Below are 13,976 nucleotides of genomic sequence, written 5' to 3' on the forward strand. Positions count from 1 at the left end.
CCATACTGGTACAGAAGGAGAAGACCGCCCTGGTCTTGCAAGCGTCCACATGATTAAGCAGGTGAATGAGGCAGAGGGTTAGGGACTGCTTGCGAGAGAATTATGTGAAGTCGGTGGCATGGAGATCTTGAAGGTTTCGTTCGGGTTGTATATTTTAAAAGATAGGCTTCATGGAGCAAGTAGGCTTTTAGTGAACATTTAAAGTAGGGGAGAGTCTGACAGACCACGATAAGGAATTCTAGCATGGAGCTGTAAGTAGGCTAGGACAATATTTAGAGATTGCAGCCTTTAATTCTGGAGCCTATGCGAACAAACACAAGGACTGGCCCAAGGAGGCAGCAGAAGGGGGACAACTTGGAATGGCAGAGGTGTTCATACAAAGTGTGGAGTGGTGAAAGCTCAGAGAGTATAGAGTTGCAATAATTCCAGATGTGACATCAGAAGGGAATGAACTCGTATTTCAGTAGTCTCTTTTGTGAGGATAGGACGAATGTAAGTGATTCCTGAGCCGTGTTCCACATAGTACATAAACTGAAATAATATTACAGAACAGCAATCCAAAAAGCATTTCCCCAGAGCTGCAAGGTATGGCTTTTAAATAATGCCACATAAGTACGGATACTTCAAAAGAAGTTTTTCTTTTTCTCCTCTGGGGTTATAATCTTTTCTTTCACAATAAAGGTGATTGCACTGCAGTAAAATCAAAGCTGCCTGCAAGGGAATTGTCTTTGTGTTCATTATAATATGCACTGGCACGCTCAGGAATTCAATCACAGTTCCTATGACGAACACACACATTTTTTCTTCTTTTGCTTTTACGCTCACATTCAAGATACAGCATTGACTTAGAAGAAAGAAAATTATCAAAAACAGTATCGCATTACTTCAGACGTGGCATGTCTTTCTGCTGTGCGAAGGCTTTTATACTTTTGTCTTTGATCGTCTGAAAAAGGGATTGCAGTTTTCTGATTATCTTTTTCAAGCATAGCGAAAACGGCTCATTATGGAGTAAGGTATATAAAATGACAACAGCGCAAAAATGTCAAAACCTTCACATGATCCCCGTTGCCTTATGTCACGAACACGACTCCTTTCTGTTTTAGAATGCATTTACTAGAGCAAGAATCTTAGCAGGAATAAATGGAAATTACATTCATTAGCCATTAATTGTATTAATTGTTATTGACTCTATCGCCAGGTGGATGTTTTGTTTGTCATTTGTTATCCTGGACCACCATCTACTGGACATTCTGTGTAATTACACCCTCCAAATGTTTTACTGTGGGCTAATCTTTATAATTTTGTTTTTAATTTTATAGTTCTGTTACTCATTAACCCTCTAAAATCATTGTGTAGCACCGATACTTGAGCCCAAGATGGGTCTACCTGCACAGATCTTTAATTGCCATCTCTTACCTCCAGTACCCCAAGCATTCTTGACCAAACCTCTCCTTCCAATACACGTTAACACAAACTAGGGAAGCTTAATAGGGCCACTAAATTCGATCTAGCACACTTGTTTTAAATATAAATGTAATTTTGTCAAACAATAAAATGTTTACTACTCACTTTCATCTTTTACTGTGAATATGTTCTCTTTAAGCTTGATTGAGCTTTCCTCTCCATCATCATTATCATCAATTCTGGGAGGTTCAGCTTCTGACTTCTTAAATATCTTCCAGATGCGGATCATGCAGTCTTGGGCACAACTCGCTAAGAATAGGTCGCCGTCTGTACCGAAAGCAAGATAAATTGCTAGCTTGACTCACTTAGTGTCCTTCAAAAGCACTACAGCTCATTATATATTAAAGCCTACAAAAGTTGGGCAAGTGCAGTAACATAAAAATAGAGCATCATTAACAACTAGATTATTAAAAAGTGTTTCTACCTTCTAATTCCCATGCTCAATAAAACAGAATATTGCTATATTCCCCCTTATTACCTACAAATCACCCAAGATGGACGTCTGTTTATGTCTGATGGGCATTGTACGAGATCCTATAAGGTCGCTATTTAGGATGCCCCCCTATTTATTAACCCTTTAGTGCTCTTTAAGCCTCCACAATTTAACCAGTCTGTTTCACCTATATGTTTTCATGTGCAAATCTTGAATACATGCATGTTTAAATGGAGGGCGAGAACCCTTTCCAAAAAGGAACACTTTATACTGAAGACCCCAACTAGTTCCTAACTAAACAGTAAGGTTTGGCTTAGGGGCAACATTATAAGAGCACAAAGGATATGCACAGTCACCCTAGTTTTATTTACTATACATGAACAATATTAGGTAACGTCCAATCAATTCATCAACAGAGGTGCAGTTATACACATTGTAGCTGATCTCCCTCTATTACCTGAATCAGGCAGCCAACAAACTCCACCTAATGATGTACAGAGCAAGTCAGAGCCCTTGTAGCGACCAAATGTGTTAGGCAGGCATTTTAGTAAAGTACATCGTCATTACTGCTGCGTAAGTAAACATTAAGCCAAGGGAAAGAATTCACTCACGCTTGGCAGGCTTTAGGAGAGATACGAGGGTTATACAAGTACATTACATTACTGGGGTTCTTGTACTTATTTTCTTTATTGTTCAGACAGATTGGATAAAGTGCTATAGTGCTGGTCTGGCGAAAAATAAATTTTTAAGATAAAACCCAAAGGGTGAAGGAGAGAAACAAAAAGAAAATAGATCAGTGGCATAATGCAACAAACAACAAAAAGCGATGAGTCGGAAGGTGTGTAGGTAGCGTGTGAGTATTAGTGCGGATAGTAAACCAGTTCCCTTGGGCATCTGTTGTCTTTTTGGGCATTATCCCAACTCAATTCCAGACACCTCCATCAGTTAGAAAATAAGCTGCAATTGTATATAAAATAAATAATGAACCAATAAGGAAGAGGAGACCAGGTGCATGCTGGGGTAGAGGTAGTAAATGAGAGCGCAAGAACTATTGAAATGTCAACACAAATCAAGTTGCCCTGTTGATGAAATTTAACCCCTTAAGGACCGGGCTCGTTTTTTCTTTTTGTACCCTGTGGGACCGAGGCAGTTTTAATACTTTTGTGGTGCTTGTGTTCAGCTGTAATTTTCTCCTCACCCATTTAGTGTACCCACATAAGTTATATATTGTTTTTTTCAGGACAAGAGGGGCTTTCTTCAGATACCATTATTTTGATCGTATCATCTTATTTACTATAAAAAAAAAAAAAAAAAACATGGTGAAAAATTGAAAAAAACCCCACATTTTATGACTTTTATTTGAAAAATCTTTTACTCACCTAAAAAAGCAAGTAAAAAAACTAGCTAAATAGATTCTACTACTTGTCCTGAGTTTAGAAATACCCAAATTGCCACATTTGGGAAGTGCGCTTTTTTTCTCCATTTTGGTCAGTCTGTACCTATGCCCTATCTTTGAGCTCGGCCACTCCAATTTACCCCATCAGCCATTTTTTTTTTATATTAGACACCCCTTGGGTATTTGAAGTGCTTTTATTTTAACTCTTTCTTGATATTTTTGAGAAATCTTAGCACTTGCTCAAAATAAACTATTTTTTTTATTTTATTTTTTTTATACTTTTTTTTATATTTTTTTACACATTTTGCTGGTACTGGATGGTACATCTAGTGACATCACTGCATAATTATTTTTAAATGTTAGCACTTTTTTTTTTATTTTTATTATTTTTTTAATATTTTACTAATCACATTGTGATTAGAAAGCTGGGCTCCATTGACTTGCATGGTTGAGTGCAGTACCTGTATTCAACCTGCAAGTGGAGCCAGAGTTCTCTAGAGGGTCTGGAGACCGTCTAGCGAACTCTTTCATCTTTATTGTTTTTTTCCCGGGCCGCCGCCATCTTGCTGATGGCGAAGATCACCGGCAGCTGCGGCTGTGACCGCTCTCCGGAGCGGTCACAGCCCATCCAGAGGTAAGTGTTTGGTGTCGCTGGATGCCTCCTGATCGAGGCATTCCAGCAACACCATTTAAGTTTAGGAGGCGATCGTTGATCGCCTCCTAAACGCTTTTAAAACGGGCGTACAATGTATGGCGGCTGTTGACGCCCCGGGGAGGGGCCAGACATGGCCCCCGATGCCGATCTCGGCCTTGCTGAATGCCTCGACATCGAGGCATTACAGTAACGCCGTTTAAGCGAAGAAAGTGATCGTTGATCACTTTCTAAGCTTATTTAATTTTTTGACGGTTCGTTAAGGGGTTAAAGATTTCATTTGAAATACAAGAAAGTTCTGGCTCTGGCAATGTTGGTGGTTTTCTCTTTGACCCAATTGTTAGAGAAGTGCAGTCTCATCAATCAAAAAAACCAAACCCTCAGCCACTCAATTCTCAAGAAAAGGCACAAAGCAAAGCAATTCACAGGTACTGTATACAAGTCACCTACCGCTGATGGCCCATTCCACACCTCTCACCCAGTCTTCATGTCCATGAAGGACTTGTGTTTTCTGAAACTAAAAAGTTAAAACAACTTAATGCACTGAGCTGCCTGTTATTACTGTGGGTCTCTGTGTATCTGCATCTGTTTACGCCTGTGTGTGTGTGCGTGTGTGTAGACCTACTTCTTCTGAGTACGTCATACACATTCTCTTTGAGTACCTACTTCTGAATTTCTCTTTTGTCACGTCAGTGGTGAAAAATTAAATCGCCTTCGCATTATGAACTTAAAAGTGGCATTGATTATTCTTTTGAATTTTTAGAAGGGGAAAAAGCACTTCTCTTAGCTGCTGGCGCCGACTTCTAGCTACTGTCCTATTCTTCATCTTCACTGCAGGAGCCAGCTGTGCCCAAAAGGCATGTGCAGATCCTAGCTGCTTAAGCGATCCCTTCACTACAGAATACAGTCTCCAACAGTGTAAGAGCGTGGTTTTGGACAGGACAGCTGTCTCCTGTCCTGACGGATAACAGCTTGAAGACCAGGGACAAGACGGTAGGCGGAAGTCAGCATCAACAGGCCTTTCTTCCGATAAACTCTTAGACGAGCAGTTTAATGCCCAGGGAGCAGGCCAGATTGACTTAGGGGCTGATGGAGCTGCAGCTCCAGGCCCCTACCTTAAAATAGGCCCAGTCAGGACCGAACTGACTGGGCCTATGCGGCCTCTACGGCCGCATTAACGCAGGGCATAAGGGGCACCTGCCCCTTAAGCCCGCCGCAACTGCAACCGGGTCCGCCACTCTAAGGGGTGTGCGGCCGCACAGGGTTTAAATTAAAAAATCGGGTGTTTTTTTTTTTTTTACTTTATTTAACATCCTCCATGTTAAATAAAGTTTTTGTTAACTTTATTTAACATGGAGGATGTTAAATAAAGTTAAAAAAAACAACAGATGTTTTAATGTAAGCCTTGTGCGGCCGCAGACCACTAAGGCCGGCCCTGGTGGGGGCTTCCCAGCCCCTTAGAGTGGCGGACCCGGTCGCAGTTGCGGCGGGCTTAAGGGGCAGGTGCCCCTTATGCCCTGTGTTAATGCGGCCGTAGAGGCCGCATAGCCCCAGTCAGTCCGGTCCTGCCGCGGGCCCGGCCGCAGTTGTTGCTTGCTCCGGCAACAAGGTAAGTAGGGTGAGGGAGTGGGGTGCAGTGAGAAGGGGCAGAGGAGGGGTTAGATAGTGAAAAATGGAGATGGGGATACATAGTGAGAGGGGGTACATAGCGAGAAGGGGCAGATAAGATGGGGAGAGGGGGTAGTGTGAATGTGTATGAGAATGAATGAATGAATAAATGTGTGGATGAATTGTGTGAATGCGTATGACAATTAATGAATTCATGTGTGGATGAATTGCTTGAATGATTTGTGAGACTGCATTAATGAATGTGTTAATGATTTGTGTGAATGAGTAAATGCAAAGATGGTACATGAAGGGTGGGCTTTAACAATAAATAAATAAATAAATAAATATGGGCTGCTCGGGCTTAAATGCCCAGGCCTATTTTTTGTCCCAGTCCGGGCCTGCCAGGGAGCTATTCCAATTAGTGGATAATTATGTACTTTTTATGCATTCTTGAAGTAGGGAAAAAAAAGATCTCCTTTGGAAGAAGGTGTATTTTCCTGCCTTGTTGGCGTTCTCATGATTCTGTCCACTGACGCTTAAGATTTAAATGCCCCGGAGCTTTCACCGAGCCAGAGCTGACTGGTGGTCATGGCAGGAGTTGTGTTTGGCTGAACAAATTACCTGCTTAACAAATAGCTGAGGGTTGGAGAAAGAGGCAAATGCATATGAGGGTATTCTGCGGAATCTCTCCATACACTTACAATGGACCACTCAGCTATCATATGCATTAAAGAGCCTATGATGGCTGAAGTGTCCCTTTCATAAAACAATTCTGCAAACCTTACTTTTAGTATAATACAATTTATGTCACGTGTATGCAAATACAGATGATGAAGCTATAAATATTTTCTTTATAAAAAAAGCACTATTTTGCTATTAGCAGATACAAGAAAAACACATATTTCCCAGCTGCTGAACAAGAGACAAAATAGACAAATTAATACGTCCTAATTATCCAAGCTTTAGCGGGATAAATTTCTCGTGCGACGACTGTCTCGATGGCTGGGGGCTAGTAGTCAGGAAATACAGCACCTCTATATATCAAAACGAGATTAAAAAATACGAAATGCAAATAAGCGACTGCCAACCGAGAAACAAATAATTACCTGCCCATTGTGCCGTACATGCAAATGAATCTTGCTGTCATCTCCGGCACATGCTAAAATGGGAACTGCAAACAGAGAGAAACAGCAAAAAACTTACATTAATAGAAGAAAATGAAGACGGCAAAAGCATTAATGAGGCTGTTGGGTACTGGCACGAATTACACATTACTTGTGGAGCAGCGAAGTCCCATACCTTTCATAGAACTGCATGGCAAATGTTCTCATATACCAGCAATGGTGTCGTAATGCTTGTAGCGTGCTGTTTGGAATAAAACCTATACGTGAACTGATACTGATTTGCTTCTTTGTCCCTGACAAGCAAATTGTAAAGCTGTTACACTCAAGCTTAGCCTCAATCCTGAATAGCTGGGGACCTAAGCACTAAGGGTGGCTGACATCGCTGGCAAGAAGCTATTGATGCAGACAAGTTTAGTTGAATCAATTAAAAACTATAAAGAAAGAAGCCAAATAATGACGCAAAAACCCACCAAGGCCATAGGAAAACACAGCGAGCCAACAAGACTGCTCTACAACTAAATAGCATTTAAAGATGCATATTAATTTCAAGGCGTTTAACTATTTAAATGTAACGTCATTCTCATCTGGGGACACGCTTTTAAAAAAGGGAGAAAAAAAAAGTATTTCTAGTATTATTACAGCTCTCTTCTCTTATGTGATGATTCTGTGTATGCCACCTTTTGGTTCTTTTATATCATATCAAATAAATTATTAATTTCAAAGCCATACTGCTAGAGCTCAAGAAATTCATGTTGGGATCCACCAGGTATTACGGCAATCGAGACCACCGCCAAAAAATGGCCTGCATTTTTGGGAAATATGGTACCCCTTTCAGTTTGTGACCATTTGTGCTTGATTTTATTAAATATTCCTTTTATTAGCATACACTTTTGGCTACATATGTGTTAATGGACAGGCTTCATCAATCCAAATAAATGGGCAGACTAGATGGGCCAAATGGTTCTTAGGTGCCATCAAACATAAAACATTTTGCCATAGCACAGCATTCAGCTAATGTGAAAAGAGTAGGCTCTTAGCCACTTAACAGTTTACTTATTTAATGTTCAATATGTACTAATCTGAAACCTTGGCAAATCATTACTCTTTTGTACAGCCATTTTTTTTTTTTCCACCGCTTTAAAATACCATCAAGTATTAACGGGTAATTGGATCCCTCGAATTACAACACTCCACATCTTTTGAACATTTAAGAAAATAAATGTAAAGTACATTGTATTATTTTATGGTTTCTCTCGTCTTGGTTTACTTAGCACCTTGAAGTCACTAAGATGTCTATATGTGCCACAATCTAAATGAAATGCTATTGCGGTAAGGGGTATCACATGAACGAGTAAGGTATATCACATGGCAACATTGGTGTTTTTGCCCTCATTCTCTAAAAGCCCTTGAGTATACCACATTACGTTCATCAGTATATTAAAATCATTCAAACAAAGAAGAACATTTCTGTCTCTACTGGTACTCTCACAATACAACTAGGCGAGACAAAAGCATCTGGTTTTAAGCACTTTATACATACTTCGATAAACCTAAACTACATAAAATATTGTAACCAATCATACTTAAAATGTGCACTAGACTGTATCTCCAGATATTCAGGGTGATTTTGGTGGCAAATATGGGTCTAAAGGGGTGTATAAGACATCACCAAGAGCATCATGGGGGTTATGCAGTAGGTGATTCTGGTGCTACAATAGATCACTATAGCAACCAAAAGAATGGTCCAGAACAGTTGCTATGGTGGCTGAACCACTTTTAAAACATTGCATATATTACCTCCACTGAATTGATAAAAAAAGCCACCTTGTGACTATGTGGAACGTCAGCAAAGTACTGTGTATGAAATCAGGCAGGGATTAAAGAAGATGAAAGAATGTAACAGAATTCCGGGACTTCGCAATGAGCTTGTGTCGAGCTGTACTCACCCTTACTGCCAGGTAGCATAGACAAGCAGACGTCCAGAACAAATCCATTTCCAAAGGGAAGAGTCTGGAGACATTCACCTTCAAAATGAACGAGTAGTTAAAAAAAACTGGAGATCGGAGGAGTTTTACCAAGCTGACTTTTAATGATCTTGCCCCAATGTGGAACTACTACTCAGCACATCTATGACTATGTTTCACTATAACTAACTGTCCAGAAAGGGAGACACTTGTTTCTCATAACAAAAATAAACGCATTTCAAAAATAATAGGTTTTAAAAACAATATTTACATATATATATATATATATATATATATATATATATATATATATATATATATATATATATATATATAACATCCAAAAATAGTTACCGGCACGCCAGGGACTTCTTTAAATAATCACTCGAGAAACTCCAGTTTCCCAATCATGATTGATTTGCTGTTGCAGCTACTTGGCACCGGGCAAAAAAAGTGGTGATTGGAGTGCAATTGTTAATTTTGGACTTTATGTTGTATATATATATAAAATCCAATAATAGTTACCGTATTTGCTCGAATATAGGCCGCACTTTTCCCCCCCCCACTTTAAGTCTTTAAAGTGGGGGTGCGGCTTATATTCGGGGTCCTGCATCCTACCGTCTGATACGCTCTGACAGCCTCCCCTGCCAGCACTTCCCACAGCGGGAGTGCCGGCACGGGAGGTTGTCTAAGCGCATCGTGCAGACGTTCACCGGCAGCGGCGATGCGAGCATTAACAACCTCCGCTGCCGGGTCGTCTGCACGATGTGCTTTAACAATCTCCCTTGCCGGGAATTCCCACGGGGGGAGTCCCGGCAAGGGAGATTGTTAAAGCACGATGTGCCAGCAGTGAGAGGTTGTTAACGCTTGCATCGCCGCAGCCGGTGAACGTCTGCGCGATGTACGCTAACAATCTTCCTTGCCGGCACTTCTCGGCACATCTCGGGGGGCAGAGTGCACATCTCAGGGGGGGGATAGAGTGCCAACATATCTCGGGGGGGGGGGGCAGAGTGGAAGCATATCTGTTCCACTAAGTGTATTTTTTTATTTTTTTTTTACTAAGAAATTTTTTGCTTTAAAAAAGCACCTAACTTTTAGGGTGCGGCCTATATCCGAGCCAATACGGTATATATATATATTTATACATATACATACACACATTAAATATATATATATATTTTTTTTTATTTTTTATTTTTTAAATACTTTTCCTATTATAATTTTCCACTCATTACATTGTTATTTGTTTCTTCTGTTCCTCATTTGGCATAGCCCCTTGCTTGTTACCCCAACTGTCTCTACCCCATTTTCTTTTCATTTATTCTCAACAACCCTACACTCCCCTATTAGTACTTTCCTTCTGGGTCACATTTACATAAAACAATGGCAAAATATACGTTAACTTACTTCGGGACCATATTCGCACAGTGCAGTCAGAAGCTGTAGATGCAATAAGAAGACTATCTTCACAGCCATTCTCTGTATAAAGAGCATGAACTGCACACACTGCATCATTGTGACCTTCCAGTTTAACACAATAAGGTTTCTGCAACAAAAAAAATACATTTAATAAGTGGTGTGGCCCTGAAATGCCACCATAATGTCATTAGGAGTCACTAGTGAGTGAGAAGATCCAACCTCATGGGGTTGCTGACTATCTTTGCAAGAGTTTCTTTGAAGGATGACCAGAGACACTTCTCGGGTATGGTGACCATTGACCCATCTCTTGTACGCAAGTATACCTGGTAATCTTTGATGGTCCATATGATAACCTGCTTATCAGATCCACCAGAAACAAGTTCTGTTTCTGACCCTAAAAAAAAGAAAACATTAATTTTGGACTTTCAACTACATTAAACATTAACACAAACACTATCTGTAACAATTAAAAACATGGCACAACAACCAAGCTAGAAGCTTTCATATGTTACAAAAAAATAGACATTTTGTGCTTTTCTTACTATTCAGGTTGAAAGTTTGGGTCGGCACCTATGTTTTTTCAAACGTTCCTAACCTATTTTACCGTTTTCCTAACTATAATAAATAAAAGGGGAATCAAAACATTTCATGCAATGACATGAAATTAAATGACCTTTCTGAAAGTTAGTAGTTTAATCAGCCAAAACTACGTTTTAGGACAATATAAAATAATTGTAATAATGGGAACTTCTTTAACACATAATTGTTGGATCGTACTGTTGCAATTATTATATTGATGTAACTTATTTAAGTCTCTCAGCCATGTTTCTGTTAAGTAAGTTATGTTCTGTATAAAATATAAAGTTAAAGGGGAACTCCCATGTTTTCATTGTTTAAACCAGTTCTAGCATTTGTATAGCATAATGTTTTTAGGTAGCTGTGCTAAACACAATAGCTCAATGTTAATCACCCAGCCAGATACTCTATTGAGAGATGGACTTCAGTAGTGTTGCCATAAAGAATCATCACTGTGTGGTGACTGTGCAGAGAAAGTCGCCCAAGATGTCACATGACTGAAAACAATGGCAGGCTCCAGGTAAAGAGATAAAACCAGATTTTTGTCAATGCTAAACTACGTTACTGTTTACAGCACTGTAGTTAATGCACATGGAGAAAAATATTTGTTTCCATGGGATTACCCTTAAAGCTACGTAAAGCTGGAAGCTATTGTAAGCTCGTTTGAGCAGGGCCCTCATCACCTGTTGTCTCTGTAAGTCAATTTGTTATATTACATGCTACTTGTTATGTCCTGTCTACCCATTGTACAGCGCTACGCAATTTGACGGCGCTATATAAAACAATAAATAATAATATTGAGATTATTGTGTACAGATAGGGCACTTGTTACTTACGACAGTCATGTTTCTGAATCCAGAATACACAGTTAACTCTTCCAGTGTGTCCATTTAGGGTATTTATTATAGTCTTCTTCTGTCAGATAAAAATAAATACATATGAATAAACAATAGGGACCCTAGACACATATTGCACACGGTGCTAAACATATTTAAAAACAACCCTGCCATTAGGGTGTTCTCCATTTGTCACTGAATTTGACATTGCAACATTTTCTGCTAGTATCCTTAAAAACGTGAGTGCATGCATTTTGAGTGAGGAGCATCATGGGAGTTGTAGTCCTATAACATCTGGAATGCCACCCCTGGAATAGCAGCGTAAATCAATTTATAAATGAAGAATAATTACTACATAAGAGTATTTGTAAGGCATGCCTGTTTTTCTTTAACACCAAATAGTGTAAATACTAAGCAAATGTCCAATGACTTGCCTAAGGCAGGATTAGAAGTTGCATATACATGTTACCATTGGGAATGCTGCACTGTGACCCTCACTTACTTCTTGGGGGTACATATGTGTAATTTCACAGTAACCGATTCTCTATTCCAATGAGGTTTCTCTGGCTAATCCATACCACAATCATTTGACAAGTTAAACACAAATGAGTCCACAGAAAATGTCACAAACTAAGTAGAAGTATGATGACAACACACACCAAAGTAAACTGGATACTGAATTAACTAGTGGTCTAAGCATCATCAGACGTTGCATTAAAATTGTACAACGCTGTGGAATATGATAGAACTATACAAACCAATACAATTATTATATAAAACAATAAGTAGTAAAATTATATATCTCTATTATATAGTGTGTGTGTGTGTGTGTGTGTCAGTTTTGGTGACTTTTAGGGGAAACCCCATTAAAAAGAATTCAGATGTAGCAACAACCGGAAGGACTTGAGTTCTGTATGTGATAGCTGTCAAAGCATATCAATGATCACATGTCACTGTCTGCTGGTAATAAATAAATGAAATAATACAGCACCGTTTATTGCATACATGTAAGATACGTTCTGGCTGTGATATATATACATAGTTATATACCAGTTTACAGAAAGCTCACTTACCCGAGGGTCATACAGTGCTATGGAGTTACATGTCCCACATGCTAATAAACCGTTCCGGCCCCAGCTAACACTGTGAGGACACCGGTTCACAGAGAAAGCAGCATGGGCAAGCTGTACTGTGGGAGCAGCCATGCTTCATGTGGTTAACGTCACCCCGGCAGCAAAATCACGTGATTAGATCACGGTCTACAGGCGACACTAGGAAAGTTGTTTGAATCCTACAGGCATCCGTAAGCTTTGAATAGCCATATTTGAATTGGGCATAATAGGATCTTACGTCACATGTATTCTGCTGCTGTAGTTCTCTGAGACGCTGAGTTGATTTGTCACAACTGATGCAGATGTCGTATTTGGCTCAGCTAGGAAACTGCTTTGTGAGATTTATGTAGAAAATAAAATTAGATTATATAAATAACATTTAGGGATATTTTAATGACTTATGTGTATGCTTTCAACATATTGCGGGTAAATTAAGCAGGTGGTATTAGTGGTAATAAAGGAAGGGGAATTATTTTTTCTGATATTATTATTCAACAGGTGGGAGTTTTTATGAGCCTATAGACTATGATGGTTCATTCATTTAAACACCATTTAAAGTAGATATATTGTCGCCAATAAGATGTTTTTCTGTGACATGCCTGAACCGTCAATTGTCATCAAGGGGTTAATAAAACTCAGGGAACTAGAAGTAATCACTACTGAAAAGAGATAGAACCCCAAGGTGGTTAAAGGAGCAACAAGGAGAAAAAAATACTGGGCATAAAGTGAAATTGATGAAGCAAAAAAAGGAGAAACGTGATAGAATAAAAAAGGAACTGGGAAGAAGAGCAGAGGTGTACAATTCATGGTGATAAAGATAGCTGGACATCGTCTGCGCTCCCTGATAGACATATGCGGCGACTCGGGGCCTTCCCTCCTGGAACGCTTTCAGTACTGTCAGCTGTCCAGTTATTTCTCGTCCCTCCTGGGGCCCGGCTCGCCCGCTAGGGCTCCTACTCGTTTTGAATCACTGTGCACCACATCTGAGCTCCCGGCACATGGTGTTTCCCTACTTTACCAACTCATACTTCAGCACCCGAGAGCCGAGCCATTACGTTTTCAATGTCTCTGGGAACAGATGTTGTGCCAATTATTTACTCATTGCTAAACCCAAGGGCAACTCTTTACTAATCCTTCTAGACCTTTCTCCTGACTCTGATATTGTCAGCCACCCCCTTCTCATTCAAATTCTTCACAAGCTTAGTCTCTGTGACACTGCTCTTTCCTGGTTCACTTCCTACTTTTCTTATTGCACCTTCAGCATCTCCCTCCCTAGTAACTCTTCCCCTCCCATTTCTCTATGAGTTAATGTACCGCAAAGCTCAGTACTAAGACTCCTTCCATTCCAACTTTACACCAACTCCCTTGGCAAACTAATTACATCCTTTGGTT

The 13,976-nt window shown here is 39.8% G+C and overlaps 1 protein-coding gene across 3 annotated transcripts in view; it reads right to left on the reverse strand.

The window, feature by feature from the left end:
- LOC149302576 (elongator complex protein 2-like) overlaps positions 1-12,677 on the reverse strand; it is a 39,527-nt gene extending 26,850 nt beyond the window's left edge. For all 3 annotated transcript variants that reach the window (XM_089482258.1, XM_089482257.1, XM_089482256.1), the window contains exons 1-8: positions 12,546-12,677; positions 11,473-11,551; positions 10,384-10,454; positions 10,049-10,187; positions 8,624-8,701; positions 6,660-6,724; positions 4,396-4,462; positions 1,570-1,731 (exon numbers count right to left, since the gene is read on the reverse strand). In XM_089482258.1, the coding sequence (XP_089338384.1) occupies positions 1,570-1,731; positions 4,396-4,462; positions 6,660-6,724; positions 8,624-8,701; positions 10,049-10,187; positions 10,384-10,454; positions 11,473-11,551; positions 12,546-12,677 (793 nt within the window). The remainder of the gene's footprint in view (positions 1-1,569; positions 1,732-4,395; positions 4,463-6,659; positions 6,725-8,623; positions 8,702-10,048; positions 10,188-10,383; positions 10,455-11,472; positions 11,552-12,545) is intronic.
- Positions 12,678-13,976: the final 1,299 nt, after the last annotated feature.

Source organism: Sceloporus occidentalis, unplaced genomic scaffold (assembly GCF_023333645.1).
Source record: "Sceloporus occidentalis isolate IW3139 unplaced genomic scaffold, rSceOcc1.0.p SCAF_18, whole genome shotgun sequence".
In the NCBI taxonomy this organism is placed as follows: Eukaryota; Metazoa; Chordata; class Lepidosauria; order Squamata; family Phrynosomatidae; genus Sceloporus; species Sceloporus occidentalis.